Genomic DNA, 17,879 nt, shown 5'->3' on the forward strand with positions numbered 1-17,879 from the left:
ATACAGCAAAAGTGGTACTAAATTTATAGCATCAAAAAAACAAACTTCTAGGAAGATCACAAATTAATCTAACCTTGCACCTTATGGAACTAGAAAAATAAGAATAAACCATACCATAAGTTAGCAGAAGAAATAAAATAACAAAGAGCAGAACTAAATGAAATAGAGACCAAAAAACAATATAAAAGATCAACAAAAGTAAACACTGGTTCTTTGAAAAGATAAAAATCAATAAACCACTAGCTAGACTAACCAAGAAAAGAGAGATCCGGGGCGGTGCCTGTGGCTCAATGAGTAGGGTGTTGGCCCCATATACTGAAGGTAGCGGGTTCAAACCCGGCCTGGCCAAATTGCAACAAAAAAATAGCCGGGCGTTGTGGTGGGCGCCTGTAGTCCCACCTACTCGGGAGGCTGAGCAAAAGAATCGCCTAAGCCCAGGAGTCGGATGTTGCTGTGAGCTGTGATACCATGGCACTCTACCCAGGGTGACAAAGTGAGACTTTGTCTCTACAAAAAAAAAAAAAAAAAAAAAAAGATAGATCCAAATAAACATAATCAGAAATGAAAAAGGAGACGTTATAACAGGTACCATAGAAATACAAAAGATAATCAGAAACTATTATGCTGTTATTAACAATTATATGCTCGGAAACTAGAAAACCCAGAGAAAATGAATGAATTCCTGAAAGCATACAAACTCCCAAGATTTTTTTTTTTTTTTGACAGAGTCTCACTTTGTCACCCTCAGTAGCGTGCTGTGTCTTCAGAGCTCACAACAACCTCAAACTGTTGAGCTCAACTGATTCTCTTGCCTCAGCCTCCCGAGTAGCTGGGACTATAGGCGCCCGCCACAACACCTGGTTATTTTTAGAGATGGGGTCTCGCTGTTGCTCAGGCTGGTCTTGAACTTGTAAGCTCAAGGCAATTCACCCGCCTCGGCCTCCTAAAGTGCTAAGTGTGAGCCACTGCACCTGGCCAATCTCCCAAGATTGAACCAGTAATAAATACAACTAATGTATAGACCAATAACAAGTCATGAGATTGAATCAGTAATAAAAAAGAAAATCTCCTAATAAGAAAAGCTCAGGAGCAAAAGGATTCACAGCCAAATCTTACTAGATATAAAAAGAAGAACTGGTGCCTACTTAAGGCACCAGTGCCTTGGTGCCTTGTTCCATAAGATCAAGAAGGAATGATCCTCTGTAACTCATTCTACAAAGCCAGGATCACCCTGATACCAAAGCCAAGAAAGAATGCAACAAAAAAAGAAAACTTTGACCAAGATCTCTAAAGAGCATAGATACAAAAATACTAGCAAACTAAATCCAACAGCACATCAAAAGGATAATCCACCACGATAAAGTGGTTTACATCATGGATGCAAGGATGGTTCAACATACACAAGTCAATAAATGTTAATCACCACATAAACAGAATTAAAAACAAAAGCCGTATGATCATCTCAATAGATGTAGAAAAAACATTCAATAAAATCCAGTATCCCTTCATGATAAAAACCCTCAAAATATTTAAAATATTTGGCATAGAAGGAACATATCTCAAAATAATAAAAGCTATATATGACAAAACACAGTCAACATCATAATGTAGAGGCTGGGTACCTATAGCACAGTGGTTACAGCGCCAGCCATATACACTGAGGATGGTGGGTTCAAACCCAGCCAGGGTCTGCTGAACAATAATGACAACCACAACAAAAAATAGCTGGGCACTATGGCAGGTGCCTGTAGTCTCAGCTATTTGGGAGGCTGAGGCAGGAGAATTGCTCAAGCCCAAAGAGTTTGAAGTTACCATGAGCTCTGATGCCATGGCACTCTACCGAGGGCAGCATAGTAAGACTCTGTCTCCAAAGAGAAAAAAAAAATCATAATGTAGAAAAGTTAGCAGTGTTCCCCCTAGGACCTGTAATGAGATGAGGGTATACACTTTCATCACTCCTATTCAACACAGCACTGGAAGTCTGAAGCAATCAAACGAAAGAAAAAAATAAAGGGAATTCGAATTGAAAATGAAGAAGCCAAGCTATTTGTTTGCTGATGATATGATCTTATATCTAGAAAACCCTAATGATTCCTCCAAAAGACTCCTAGACTTGGTAAATGAATTCAGTAAAGTCTCAAGTTATAAAACTCAGTATACAAAAATCAATAGCACTTCTATATATAATGAACAAGCTGAGAACCAAATCAAGAACTTGATCCCATTTACAACAGCTGCAAAAAAAAAATTATCTAGGAATAAATTTAACCAAGAAGATGGAATATCTATAAGGAGAACTACAAATCACTGATGAAATAAATCACAGATGATAAAAATAAATGGGAAGACATCCTATACTTATGGATCAGAAGAATCAATATTGTTAAATGTCCATATTGGACTGTAATCCATGCAACAAAGCAATATCCTGTCACACACAAAAAGTGGGCAAATGACATGAATAGGGATTTTTCAAAAGAAGATATACAAATGTCCAAAAAACGTATGAAAAAAATGTTTAATATCACTAATCATCATAGAAATGCAAGTTAAAGCCACAATTAAATACTGTCTTACTCCATTTAGAATGGCCATTATTAAAAAATCAAAAGCCAATAGATGTTATGGATATGGTGAAAAGGGAACACTTACATACTACTGGCGGGAATGTAAATTTGTACAACCTCTATGAATATCAATATGGAGATTTCTCAAAGAACTAAAAGCATATCTACCATTTGATCCCACAATCTTACTTCTGAGTATCTCCTTGAGGAAAAAAATCATTTAATCAAAAAGATAGCTGGGCTGGGCGTGGTGGCTCATGCCTATAATCTAGCATTTTGATACCTCGGCGCCTATGGCTCAAGCGGCTAAGGCGCCAGCCACATACACCTGAGCTGGCAGGTTCGAATCCAGCCCAGGCCCAACAAACAGCAATGATGGCTGCAACCAAAAAATAGCTGAGCATTGTAGCAGGTGCCTGTAGTCCAGCTACTTGGGAGGCAGAGGCAGAAGAATCGCTTGAGCCCAGAAGTTTGAGGCAACATCTTGAGGCTCTGTCACAAAAAAAAAAGATACCTGGGCTGGGCGTGGTGGCTCATGCCTATAATCTAGCATTTTAGAGACTAAGGAGGAGGATTGCAGGAGGCCAGACTGAGCAACACAGCAAGACATCATCTCTGTATGAAAAATTTAAATATTAGCTGGGCGTGGTGGCACTTAGAAGGCTGAGGCAGAAGGATCACTCAAGCCTAGGAGTTTGTAGTTACAGTGACCTATGATGCCACTGCACTTTAACCTGGGCAATAGAGTGAGACCATCATGGAGAACTACTAAGCCATAAGAAAAAATGAAATACCATATTTTTCCAGGTATAATATGTACCTCTGTTTATGACCCAAATTTCAGGAAAAAAATATTTCATTTTAATTTTTAGTGCAAATTTTTATTTGTATTTAGTTACTTGTTTTTGTATGATAAAGGCGTTTTAGCACTTACTTTCTTTTTCTTGAGACAGAGTCTCAAGCTGTTGCCCTGGATAGAGTGCCGTAGCATCACAGCTCACAGCAACCTCCAACTCCTGGGCTTAAGTGATTCTCTTGCCTCAGCCTCCCAAGTAGCTGGGACTACAAGCATCCGCCACAACGCCTGGCTATGTTTTGGTTGTAGCTGTTAGTTGTCATTGTTGTTTGGCAGGCCCGGGCTGGATTCGAAGCCACCAGGTCTGGTGTATGTGGCTGGCGTCTTAGCAACTTGAGCTATAGGCGCTGAGCCTAGCACTTACTTTTTAACATGTTATGATACATAAAAGTTTTGAGACAAGGGATTTTATGTTTCTTGATTTTTGTGTATTTTGAAACTTTCTTAATGACCCACATACAGAAATTTTATGTAACAAATAATTACAAAACAAAAGAACATTTATATAGATACAGAATTAGTACTACCCATGTATAACATGCATCCTTATTTTTCCCTTAAAAATTTGGGCAAAAAAATGTACATTATACATGGCAAAATATCGTAATGCCTTTTGCAGCAACTTGGATAGTACTGGAGACCATTATCATAAGTGAAGTAGCTCAGAAACACAAAAATAAATGCTACATATTCTCACTTATAAGGAGGAGCTAAACTATATCTATCCAAGGGCAAACAGAGTGGCATAATGGACACTGGAGACTCATAAGGGGAGGGCATGAGAGGTAGTAAAGTATGAAAAATTACCTGTGGGGTACAATGTACACTATTCAGGGGGTGTATACCAAAAGCCCAAACTTCACCTCTATATAATGTATACATGTAACAGAATTCAACTTACATCACCTCAATCTATTAAAATAAAAAATAAATAAATAAGAAAAGAAGGGTACGAAGAGGCTTACGCAGGACAGCTACTCTGCCTTCCCAAGGAAGAGCTGGCCTGACATTAAGTTGTAAGTTGATTAATACTAATTGTATTTAAATTTATATTTATATTTCTAAATTTACATGATTTCATCTGTCACATTTTTATACATGTGAGTTTTTTTTTTTCTTTTGAGACAGAGTCTCATTATGGTGCCCTCGGTAGAGTGCTATGGCGTCACAGCTGACAGCAACCTCAAACTCTTGGGCTTAAGTGACTCTCTTGCCTCAGCCTCCTGAGTAGCTGGGACTACAGGCGCCCACCACAATGCCCAGCTACTTTCTTATTGTTGTTGTTGTTCAGCAGGCCCACACTGGGTTCAAACCCACCAGCCCCAATGCACGTGGCCAGCGCCCTAACCACTGAGCTACAGGCGCCGAGCCACAAAAATTTTTAAATTTTCTCTTTTTGAGACTGTTGGACAGTCTCGAGTGTAGCGGTGTAATCTTAGCACACTATAGCCTTGAACTCCTGGGCTTTAGCCATCCTCCTGTCTCAAATTCCCCAGTTTCCTGTACACAGACATGCATCACAACACCTGGCTAGCTTTTAAAACATTTTTGGTAGCCAGGTGTTGTGGCAGGTGCCTGTAGTCCCAGTTACTAGGGAGGCTGAGGCAAGAGTTGTGTAAGCCCAAGAGTTTGAGGTTGCTGTGAGCTGTGACACCAAAACATTCTACCAAGGGTGACATAGTGAGACTCTTGTCTCAAAAAAAAACAAACAAAAAAAAAAAAACCATTTTGATAAGGACAGTGTTGACCAAGTTGGTCTCGAACTTCTGGCCTCAAGCGATCCTCCCACCTTGGCCTTGCAAAGTGCTGGGATTACAGATGTAAGCCACCACAGAATGCCCTGAAATTTATTTTTATAGAAAGAATAAGTTAGGAACCTTATTTGTTTTCTAGGTCTGTTTCATTTGCCCAAAATCATTTGCTGAAATTATTATGTAGCTTAATTTCCTATAGGTGTTTTAATTTATTTCTCAACCTTCCATCTTTTCATTTAGGAACATTTTAAAGATCCGATCATTCTGTCACTTTATAAGATATCTTGGTGAAATCTCTGAAGAGAAGTCTGCCTGCCTGCCTTCCTTTCTTCCTCTTCCTTCCTCTCTTCTGTCTCTCTTTCTTTCTTGGAGATGGTGTCTTGCTCCATTGCCCAGGCTGGAGTATGGTGGCATTATCACAGCTCACTGTAGCCTTGAACTCCTGGGCTCAAGTGATCTTGCCTCTACCTCCTGAGTTGCTGGGATTATAGGTGTGAGCCACCAATCTTTCTAAAAATCTTCCCTGTATTACCTGAAAATTAATCTGGATTGATTATTAGAAAAAGGGAAAGAGATGCCCTGGGGACACCTATCAGATGTTTACATCAGATTTTAAATTAGTTAAATCAATTTTATTTTGTATAAACTTAAACCAAGGGAGAAGATGTTTCATTTGAGGAAAAACAGAAGACAGAAAAAAATTGACATAGGCCAGGAGAAGTGAAGGGAAATGGGGTCTTTGGAAAACCAAAAGAACCTAGCTCATTCTAGGTTCTATAGCAGTGGTTCTCAACCTGTGGGTTGCGACCCACAGGAACTGTTAGTAAAGGGCTGTGGCATTAGGAAGGTTGAAAACCACTGTTCTAGAGCAAAAAGAACCTAACATTCTAGCTCAGTGGTGTTACGTGTGGAAATGTGGCTTGTGTTATGATGGTCAAAAGGCTTTACGCAGGGACAGGGAAATAGGGCTGAGAGAAGAAGGGGAGTCAGTCAGCAAGGCTGGAGGGAACCCAAGGAGAGGTTTCATGGACACCACAGAGAATGCCTAAGTGACCTGTGCCTATGACTATCAATTCTGGAACTTCTAAAGGCTTAGAGAATAGTTTAAGAAGTTAATGTTTCAGAAAGCTAGCACAGAATAGTGAACAGGGCACTGGATTTAGAATCACATGAATAAAGTACTGGATTTATTTTTACTTTAGACAAATCATTTAACCACTCTGATTCTCATCTATCTTACAAAGAAGACAAATAATATCTATGTCACAGAACTACCGTTAGAATACCATAAGGGTAGACATAAATAAAGTAAAGTTGGTGCTAAGATAAAGTTATTTTTGAGACAGAGTCTTACTTTGTCAACCTCGGTAGAATGCCATGGCATCATAGCTCACAGCAACCTCAAACTCTAGGGCTTAAGCAAACCTCTTGCCTCAGCCTCCTGAGTAGCTAGGACTATGGCACCCCCCATAATGCCCAGCTATTTTTAGAGATGGGGTCTTGCTCTTACTTAGGCTGGTCTTGAATTCCTAAGCTCAGACAACCCATCCGCCTTGGCTAGGATTACAGGTGTGAGCTACCACACCTGGTCTCAGACATAATGTTTTAAATAAACTGTCTATATCTTTTCCAAACATGATTTATATAAACAAAGTTGACACCTCTTTTTTTTTTTTTTTTTGTGAAGCACTCACTCTGTCGCCCTGGGTAGAGTCCCATGGCATCATCATAGCTCATGGCAACCTCAAACTCCTAGCCTCAAGCAATCCTTTTGCCTCAGTCTCCTGAGTAGCTAGGACTACAAGCACCTGCTACAACTCCCAGCTAGTTTTTCTATTTTCAGTGGAGGCAGGGTCTCACTCTTGCTCAGGCTGGTCTTGAATTCCTGAGCTCAAGGAATCCACCCACCTCAGCCTCCCAGAGTGCTAGGATTACAGGCATGACCTACTGCACCTGGCCAAGTTCACACCTCTCCAAATACCATTTTAAAAGGTTTCCACTGGTGGGCAGCGCCTGTGGCTCAAAGGAGTAGGGCACTAGCCCCATATGCTGGAGGTGGTGGGTTCAAACCGAGCCCTGGCCAAAAAAAATGGTTTCCACTGGTGATAAATTGCAAAAAGGTAAAATCGAACTATGTAGAAGAAAATTAACTCATTTTAAAATCTCTAATTTCAGTCAGAGGCAAAGGATGTATGAAATAATAAAATACAAAAGGAAGCCTGTGGAAGGAAAAACTAAGAATATAAACTTGGGATACTTGAGAAGTAACAGAAAATAAATAACAGAAACTGGCATAGATCTAATTATAGATAATACCGATAGCATAGTTTAGAAAAATAGATATTATTACATGAAATAGAAGAGTAGAAAGCGTAAAAGACATAATACTCACATATCTGTGTGGTCAAATGCTAGGTATTCCTCAATTATTCCTTCCGAAATTATACAGTCTTCCTCTTCTCTTTCCATAGAATACAAGCTGGGGGATTTGGCAATGGGAAATGCTTTATGAGCATAAGAAGATGAAAAACGTAACTTCTTTCCCCTTATACCAAATCTGGGAGAAGAAATAAAGCAAATATTAATAATGTACAATATAAACTGTTCTCTTGGCAACAATCATATGAGTTTTGGCTCAAACCACCCTTGCCCTGGCAACACCTTCCTAGACTATTATTCTAAGCCTTTGATGACCTGCTATTTCTCAGAACAAAAAAGATTAAATTCTGGCCATAGACCTATTCTGCCTAGATGCACCATGCTCTATCTCATACTGCTTATTATCTTTTCAGATGCAAACAGGCATAACTATAAAATAAGTTTTAGAAATCTAAGAATATTCACATTCATAATTACATCCCTAAGGCACTTTAGGAAATTATATGCTTATTTCAGTAACTCCATCATTGCTCAAAATTCATGCTTCTTAAAGGAAGGAATCTTATTGATATTTACATTTCTCTTCCTACCCAGGCATTCAATATGTGATGACTCATTCATTTCAGCAGGTTTACTTTAAAGAAAGTCAATCAAATGTGCACAATACAGTTTTTTAAATGGCTGTCAGTTTAACCAAATATTAAATATTACCAACTTATGCTTTGTATTATTCTTTATACGTTTTTGGGCCTTAAGTATTTTACTTTAATGAAGAATAAAGAATAAACTGATGGCACTTTTCAACAAGACTGATGGGAAAATCTTATTCAAAGACATTTGGGAAATATGTACTAAAAGCCTTACATATACCTTTTGATTCAATGGTTTCATTTGTACAGATTACCTATAAAGATATGACCTGTAAGACTTAGCTATATGGGCTGGGTGTGGTGGCTCACGTCTGTAATTCCAGCTTAGGAGGCCGATGCAGGTAGACTGCTAGAGCTCACAGGTTTGAGACTAGCTTAAGCCAGAGTGAGACCCCATCTCTAAAATAGCCGCCTGCGGCTAGCATCTGTACTCCCAGCTACTTGGGAGGCTGAGGCAAGAGAATCACGTAAGCCTAGGAGTTTGAGGTTGCTGTGAGCTATGAGGCCACCACACTCTACCAAAGGTGACGAAGTGAGACACTGTCTCAAAAAAACAAAAAAAAAAACATTTAGCTATATGAACTATCATCACAGAATTGTTTATAAGAGCCAAAAATAAAAACTAGCCCACCTGTTTCAAAATAGAGGATTTGGGAATGAGTTGCTTAAATAATGGTATATTCACACAAGGTAATACTATGAAGTCATTAAGTTAACATTGGAGAAAATGGAAGATGTCCACAACAAAATGTTAAGTATAAAATGATTATAAAACATGTAATTTCCCAGCTACTTGGAAGGCTAAGGCAAGAGAATTGCTTAAGTCCAAGACTTTGAGGTTGCTGTGAGCTGTGACACCATGGCATTCTACTAAGGGCAACATAGTGAGACTCTGTCTCAAAATAAAACGAAACATGTAATTTCACAAAAACCACATACATAAGTAGCAGAGAATGCTAAAACGCCCCTCGATATCCATTATTTTCTTTCTTCCTAGTAAAAACATTCCAATTTAATTCAGGAGAACAAACATCTACCTCAAAGACTACATTTCCTAGCTCCCTTACAGCCAGATATAGTCATTGAGACATTAGCAGAATTATGATGTAGGACTCTGGAAAGGCTGTGTAAAGGGAACTGGCTTGGCAACGAGGGGCGCCCTTTTGCCCTCTGCCTTTCCTCCTGTCTGCTATGTGGAAAGTGAATGTCATATTTGGAGCTCTATCAGCCATCTTAGACCATGAAGAAAACTTTAGAGAAAACACGGGCTAGCATAATTTAGCAGAAAGATGAAAAAAATGTTGGCCTCTGAAAACAACATGCTACCACTTTAGATTGCTTTCTTCCAGTCTTCTTTTACATGAAAAGAAATAAGCTTCTCTCTTATTAAGCAATTAATAAAGTGTAGGGGTCATAGGATATGGTTGGAAAGCTATGATGAGGCAAGGCTATGAAATACTTTTTGTATTAACTTGGCTAATTTATACTAATGGAAAGTTTTAAAGAAGAGGAATGTAAGATTCTTGCTTTGGGTAGTGAAGAGAATAATGTGGTGAGGAGGCTTCTGTAAAAGATGGAGAAAGAGCTGGAATAGATAAGAGCCTCATTGGGACAGAGAAATGGTAAGAGATGAGAGAATTCGTTTAGAGATCCAAAATGCCTAAACCAGCTAGTATTACTATTTATAAAAGTCTTTAAATTTGACACATAAGATTCTTTTAAATCTCTCTTCTGAAATTCTAAAACAATGGTTCCTAAATTCTCGTCAACAAATTTATGCCAATCTATGAAAAAATTTTCACTGATGTATCCCAAAATTAGCAAAATAAGGACAATACCCAGTAAGACTACCAAATATCCTTTCTTGAAAAGGATTCTCCTTTTTGAGATTATGTACCTCATGCTATTTTTTTACCTCATGCTTTTTTGTGTTAATATTTCTTTTCTTTTATAAAATAGTGGTAATGATGGGGGAGGAGTTAGCATAAAATGACAAAATTCAAAACTGTCAAACACTGCATAGCCAGTATTCCATATGTTATTGTGCTATTATATTATTCCATTTATATTAATAACCAATCATAGTTTTAGTCGGTGGTAACTAATGGAATTCTTTTTTGTTTGTTTGTTTTATTGTTTGTGATTCATTAAGGGTACAAAGAATTAGGTTACACTGATTGCATTTGTGAGAAATTCCTTCTTATAATTGTGTCCTACCTCCAATAGGTGTGTCATACACTGTGACCCCCAAATCCCCTCCCCTCCTGCCCTCTTCCCCACTCCCTCATTCCCTTACCCCCCACCATGTATTAGGTCATCTGTTGTCTTCATATTAGAATTGAGTACATTGGATGAATTCTTTCCTTTGAAAAAATGAAAAGAAGCCAGGCACGGTGGCTCACACCTGTAATTCTAGCGTTCTAAGAGGCCAAAGCAGAAGGATTTCTTAAGCTCACAAGTTTGAGACCAGCCTGAGCAAAAGGGAGATCCCATCTCTAAAAAAACTGCCCGGTGTTGTGGTGGGCACCTGTAGTCCCAGCTACTTGGGAGGCTGAGGCAAAAGTATGAGGTTGCTGTGAGTTATGATGCCATGGCACTCTACCTAGGGTGACAAAGTGAGACTGTCTCAAGATAAATAAAACAAATAAAAAGTCTTTCTAACTGCTAATAAAAGAAATTTGATGGGAGGCTGACGCAGGAGGATGGCTTGAGTCCAGGAATTTGAGGTTGCAGTGGGCTATGACCATGCCACTATACATTAGCTGGGGTGAAAGAGTGAGACACTGTCTCAAAAAAAAAAAAGAGAGAGAGAGAGAGAAAAGAAACTTGAGCCAAATAAGATGGAAGAATGTTCCCATTGCCCCTAAACCTGCAGCAAGAAATAACACAGTAATTTAACCACAAACTTATCTTTGCAAATGTTATCTCTAACAAAGGAATCTTTAAAATTATGGGACTTTGGAGATTATGTCTCTATGTCTGGAAAATAACCTTTAACTTCTAAAATGTCTCTAATTCTTCTATTTAATAAAATAAGAGGTCAGATGCAGTGGCATGTACCTGTAGGCCTAGCTACTCAGGAGACTGAGGTGGGAGGATAGCTTGAGCCCAGTCAGGATGTTGAGGCCAGCCGGGGCAATATAGCAAGATCCTGTCCTCTAAAAAAATAAAGGAAAAAAAGAAAAAGAAAAGAAATAATTATAATAGTGGTCTTATCTAATAATATGTTGTCCTGGCAGTAATATTTAAATTGAAATCTGTTTTCTTGTGAGAGAAAAAAAATCCGTACCACTTTTTTTCTCCTTCCACATGCAGTGAGGATAAAATTTATAAGAAGAGTTTAATTTGGAACCAGCCCTTCTAGGTGTATGCTTTAGAGGTAGAGCTTTATATCTTTAATGGAGATGATCACTCACTGCAAGGTACTCCAGGGTGGCAGAAAGGAACAAATGGCCAAGAGCTAGCCTTCCTGCCTAGAATTTGGAAAACATAGCTAGCCATTCTCAGCTCCATTTCAGACTAACCTATGTCCCAGGGGAACACCAGAAATTACTGAAATAGACAATCACATGAACATGTGATCTCACAAGACAAAAGGAAGAAAACATCACTCTAGAAAAGGAAATATAATGTGGATGGCTCTGCGAAGAACTGATAGAGAGTATCTCCATGGCTTTGGAGAGCTTCAGAAAGCTCTTTGTATCTTAAAAAAAAAAGTCTTATTTGTAATTAGGTTCACTGGCTCTTGTATTTAGGACAGTAGTAAAAAAAGAAAGAAAATGAAAGCAAAAGCTATAATTTGTAATAAGAGAGGTGGTCTTAGAACAAACATTAGTAGCATTTTAATAACTTTAAAAACTGGGGTGAAAATTATAGTATTTGATTTAGCATCTTAACCATTTTTATGTGTACAGTTCAGTAGTATTCACATTGTTGCAAAACAGATCTCTGTAACTTTTTCATCTTGCAACTGAAACTAACACCCATTAAATTCTAACTTCTCCTTTAGCCAGTCCTTGACAACCAACTTTCTACTTTCTGTTTCTCTGATTTTTGCTACTTTATATGCTTTGCCTGAGTGGAATTATACAGTACTTTTCCTTTTGTAACTTGCCTCTTTTATTTAGCACGACTCCCAGGTTCATCCATATTGTAGCATGCAGCTATGCTGAATGATGCTGCAGTAAATGTGGGTGGGTGTTCAAATATCTTTTTGAGATCCTACTTTCAATTATTACAGAAGAGGGATTACAGGATCATATGGTAATTCTATTTTTAATTTTCTGAGAGTCTTCATACCGTTTTCTATAATGCCTGTATCATTTTATATCCCACCCACAATGCACAGGATTCCAGTTTCTCTGCATCTTCAGTATTTTTTGTTCCTTTAAGAGAAGTAAGATGTAATATTATGGTTTTAATTTGCATTTTTCTTATGAGTAGTGATGTTAAGGATATTTTCACATGCTTCTTGGCCATTTCTATATCTTTGGAGATTATCTATTCAAGTCCTCTGTCCATTTTTCGATTGGGTTAATTATTATTTTGTTGTATAGCTGCAGAAGTTCCTTATGTATTCTTATATATTATTATGCTGCCACCATCTTTTTTTTCTTTTTTTAAGTGACAGAGTCTCACTTTATTACCCTCAGTAGAGGGCTGCAGCATCACAGCTCACAGCAACCTCCAACTCCTGGGCTTAGGCGATTCTCTTGCCTCAGCCTCCCAAGTAGCTGGGACTACAGGCGCCCACCACAAAGCCCAGCTATTTTTTTGTTGTTGCAGTTTAGCCAGGGCCAGGTTCAAACCTGCCACCCTCAGTATATGGGGCCAGTGACCTACCCACTAAGCCACAGGCGCCACCCTCTGCCACTGTGTGTGTGTGTGAATGTGTGTGTGTGTGTGTGTGTGTATGTAAGGGGTCTTCCTATGTCGCCTAGACTGGTCTTGAATTCATGGGTTCAAGTGATCCTGCTGTCTCAGTCTTCCAAAATGCTAGGATTACAGGTACAAGCCACTGTACTTGGCCCATCTTCTTCTTCCATTTTTTTTTTTTTTTTGTTTGTTTGTTTCCCTTTGTTGCCCCTGGTAGAGTGCCATGGCATCATAGCCCACAACAACCTCAAACTCTTGGGCTCAAGTGATCCTCTTGCCTCTGCCTCCTAAGTAGCTGGGACTAGAGGTACCTACCACAAGACCCAGCTATTTTTAGAGATGGGGTCTCATTCTTGTTCAGGCTGGTCTTGAATCTGCACTCAAGCAATCCACCCCTCTCAGCCTCCCAGAGTTCTAGGATTACAAGCGTGAGCCACTGCACTCGGTCCTCCCTTTTTTTAATTATGAAAATATATTTTATTTTTTACTTTCAAAAATAAAATAGTTTCATCTTAAGTAAACTGTTAAAAAGATGTAGTTGGCTGTAGTCCCAGCTACTCGGGAGGCTGAGGCAGGAGAATCGCCTAAGCCCAAGAGCTGGAGGTTGCTGTGAGCTGTGTGATGCCACAGCACTCTACCGAGGGCCATAAAGTGAGACTCTGTCTCTACAAAAAAAAAAAAAAAAGATGTAGTTGATATCTAGTTAACCTCATACAGAGTTACTGTTTTTTTTTCTCGAAATGTGGCAGGTGTCCATTGTTCCAGTTACTCCTGCTGAGGTAAGAGGATTGCTTGAACCCAAGAGTTTGAGATTGCTGAGAGCTATGATGCTATAGTACTCTACTCAGAAAACAGAACTGTGGATTCTACAGATTCTACAACGTCCATGTTTTTCCTGATGCTTGAAACATTGAGTTAAATGTCAGCTTATCTCTTGAAGAAAAAAACAACACAATTAAAATCACTGATTCTCGGGCGACGCCTGTGGCTCAGTCGGTAAGGCGCCGGCCCCATATACCGAGGGTGGCGGGTTCAAACCCGGCCCCGGCTGAACTGCAACCAAAAAATAGCCAGGCGTTGTGGCGGGCGCCTGTAGTCCCAGCTACTCGGGAGGCTGAGGCAGGCGAATCGCTTGGGCCCAGGAGTTGGAGGTTGCTGTGAGCTGTATGATGCCATGGCACTCTACCAAGGGCCATAAAGTGAAACTCTGTATCTACAAAAAAAAAAAAAAAAAAAAAATCACTGATTCTCTAATCTTTAGTTCTGTCTCCACTTTTCACAATGAGAAAGCAGAAAATAATACAGTATCAAAAAGCACTAACCTGAAGTTATTTATCCCCTTTGTCAAAAGATAACAGATTAAGTGTAGGAGATCAATATAATAATAGTCACTATTTATTTTCTACCATTTAACTCTGGTTTAGAAAATAATATTGTAGGGCGGTGCCTGTGGCTCGGGCGGTGCCTGTGGCTCAGTCGGTAATGTGCCGGCCCCATATACCGAGGGTGGCGGGTTCAAACCCGGCCCCGGCCAAACTGCAACCAAAAAATAGCCAGGCATTGTGGTGGGCACCTGTAGTCCTAGCTCCTCGGGAGGCTGAGGCAAGAGAATCGCTTAAGCCCAGGAGTTGGAGATTGCTGTGAGCTGTGTGAGGCCACGGCATTCTACCGAGGGCCATAGAGTGAGACTCTGTCTCTAAAAAAAAAAGGAAAAAAAAAAGAAAATAATATTGTATAGCCCCCTCCACCTGGTCTTAGTAGTGGTATATTAAAAAAAGAAAGAATAAAAGCACACAAAATGAGTCAGTTTAGTTCAGTGATATAAAGGGGGTATATATTGAGAACAAATGTTTTAATAACTATTGGCTGTAATCACTCCTTGCCATGTCTGGCACTGAAAATAAGGGGAAAAAACTACTACTGGATAAAAATGACAAAGAATTGGAGGAAAAAAAAAAAGAAAAGAATAATGTGTGTATATGGATTCCATGTCAAATTTCCCCATTTTATAATAAAAGAAAATAGGCTTAATTTTTTGTTTTTGAGACAGAGTCTCACTTTGTTGTCTGAGTAGAGTGCTGTAGCATCATAGCTCTCAGCAACCTCAAACTCTTGGGCTCAAATAATCCTCTTGCCTTAGCAGGAGTAAGTGGAACAATGGGCACCTGCCACAATGCCCGGCTAGTTTTTAGAGACCGGGTCTCACTCTTATTCAGGCTGGTCTCAAACTCCTGAGCTCAAGCAGTCTACATGCCTTGGCCTCCCAGAGTGCTAGGATTACAAGTGTGAGCCACTGTGCCCAGCCTAGGCTTAATGTTTACAAGGAGGATTAGTGTGACATGATTCCTGAAAGACAACTTTGCTATCATCATAGCTCAAGAAGTATCCACAGACACCTTTCTTTTTTTTCTTCTTCTTGAGACAGAGTCTCACTCTGTCGCCCTGCATAGCCCTGACATCATCATAACTTGCCTCAGCCTCCTGAGTACCAGGACTACAGACACAGCTGTAATACCCGGCTAATTTTTCCTTTTTTTTAGAAACAGTCTCACTTTGTCACCCTCAGTAGAGTGCCATGGTGTCACAGCTCACAGCAACCTCCAGCTCTTGGCTCAAGCACTTCTCTTGCCTCAGCCTCCTGAGTAGCTGAGACTACAGGCGCCCCCCACAACGCCTGGCTATTTTTTTGTTGTGGTTTGGCCAGGGCCGGGTTTGAACCCACCACCTTCGGTATATGGGGCCAGCTCCCTATTCACTGAGCCATAGGCACCACCTAATTTTTCCATTTTTAGTAGAGATGGGGCCTTGCTCTTGCTTAGGCTTGTCTCAAACTCCTGAAATCAAGCAATCTGCTTGCCTCAGCCTCCCCACATGCTAGGATTACAGGTGTGAGCCTCCACACCCAACCCAGAAACCTTTCAAAAAGCAGGTTATCAGGAGGCTGAGGCAAGAGAATCACCTAAATCCAGGAGGTGGAGGTTGCTGTGAGCTGTGTGACGTCACAGCACTCTACCGAGGGCAATAAAGTGAGACTCTGTCTCTACAAAAAAAAATAAAAAATAAAAAGCAGGTTAGTGTCTTTCCCAAAACCTGACATTACATTATCCTAAATACACACAAGGAAAAAAGTTGAAACATTTTTTGTCTTCACACATATTACTCCCCACCTCCAAAATTCAGATTAAACAGTTTTTGTAGATCACTTCTATTTTAAATACATTTCAGTTAATTCACAGCATCTTTCTTTGAATATCTCACTTTTGGGAGGACCAAGATGATTTTGAAACCACTGAAGATTTTCACCAATAAAGTAGAGATGCAAGACCTTCTCATTCTTCAATTTTACCCTTTTGTAATTTGGGGGCCTCTCTCATAATTTGAGCTGTTTTTCTACTATATAGATAGATAGGTGGCTTTTTTCCTACTATATGGATGGATTGACTTTTTTTTCCCATCCTGCACTTTTTTGGTGCTTTAGGCACAGTAACATTCTCATAGCCACAGAAGACCTCCACACTGACCTAGGCAATCTCACTAACGCAGTAGTAGCAGCAGCTCACACGAATACCCAGGCCCAAACACACCCGGACTAAGCTGGTACAGACTCTCCATCTTCTATTAAATTCTTGGAATTTCATTTTGACCTAGACACTCATATTTTTTTTTTGATCGATAACTCTGTTTTGTAACCATAACTTCAATTTATACATTAATTCATTTTTGTGTATCACATAAATATTGTCTGCTTTTCATTTAGTAAAAAAGAAAAGAAGAAAGAAAGTTAGGTCAGGTGCAGCAGCTCAGGCTTAAAATCCTAGCACTCTAGGTGGGCAGATTGCCTAAGCTCAGGAGTTTGAGACCAGCCTGAGCAAGAGGGAGACCCTGTCTCTACTGAAAATAAAAAAACTAGCTAGGCACCCATAGTTCCAGTTACTTGGGAAGCTGAGCCAAGAGGAACTCTTGAGCCTAAGAGTTCGAGGTTGCTGTAAGCTATGACCCCAGGGCACTCTACTCAGGCCTCAGAGTGAGACCCTGAAAGAGACAGAGAGAGAGAGAGAGAGAGAGAGAGAGAGAGAGGGAGGGAAGGGAAGGGAGGATGGAAGGAAAGGAATGGAAGGAAGCAAGGAAGGAAGGAAGGGAAGGAAGGAAGGAAAGAAAGAAAACTGAATGCTATTCATCTTCTAGGCTCTGTGCTAGGTATCAGAGATACAAAGGAGAAGGTACTATTAATATATGTAATATTGTGTTGCTTATTGTACCACTTTCCTATGGTCCAAGAACTCCTCAAGAACTGAACCAAATACCTAGTTTAGTACATTTGAGACCTGAAAGAAAGCTAGTGCTGGAGAATTAATGAATGAGAGAAAGAGTGATATAAGAGAGAGAAATTAGCAGGGGCCAGTTAATGGTATCATTTTAGATTTTTATCTTAAATTCAATGGGAAGCTACTAAAAGGTTTTTAGTGGGAGAAAGAAAGGATCAACAGTAAATTTTTATTTTTTATTTTTTGAAACAGGGCCTTGCTTTGTCACCCCAGCTACAATGTAGTGGTGTTGTCACAACTCACTGCAGCCTCAAACTCCTGGGCTCAAGCCATCCTCCTGCCTCAGCCACCCACGTAGGCAGGAGTCAGGAGTACACCCCCATCCCCAGCTAATTTTTCTGTTTTTTTTGTAGAAATGGCAATTCTCTTTTACTCAGGCTGGTCTTGAACTCCTGGCCTCAGCCTCCCAAAGTATTAGAATTACAGGCATTAGCTACCATACCCAGGACTAATTTTTTTTTTTTTAATATAAT

At 39.7% G+C, this 17,879-nt stretch overlaps 1 protein-coding gene across 7 annotated transcripts in view; it reads right to left on the minus strand.

Moving 5' to 3' along the window:
• The window catches only part of FAM149B1 (family with sequence similarity 149 member B1), a 79,754-nt gene that overhangs the window by 32,785 nt on the left and 29,090 nt on the right, over positions 1 to 17,879 (minus strand). For all 7 annotated transcript variants that reach the window (XM_053586142.1, XM_053586147.1, XM_053586144.1 and 4 more), the window contains one exon: positions 7,570 to 7,734. In XM_053586142.1, the coding sequence (XP_053442117.1) occupies positions 7,570 to 7,734 (165 nt within the window). The remainder of the gene's footprint in view (positions 1 to 7,569; positions 7,735 to 17,879) is intronic.

The sequence above is a fragment of the Nycticebus coucang genome, chromosome 3 (genome assembly GCF_027406575.1).
Source record: "Nycticebus coucang isolate mNycCou1 chromosome 3, mNycCou1.pri, whole genome shotgun sequence".
NCBI classification, from domain to species: Eukaryota; Metazoa; Chordata; class Mammalia; order Primates; family Lorisidae; genus Nycticebus; species Nycticebus coucang.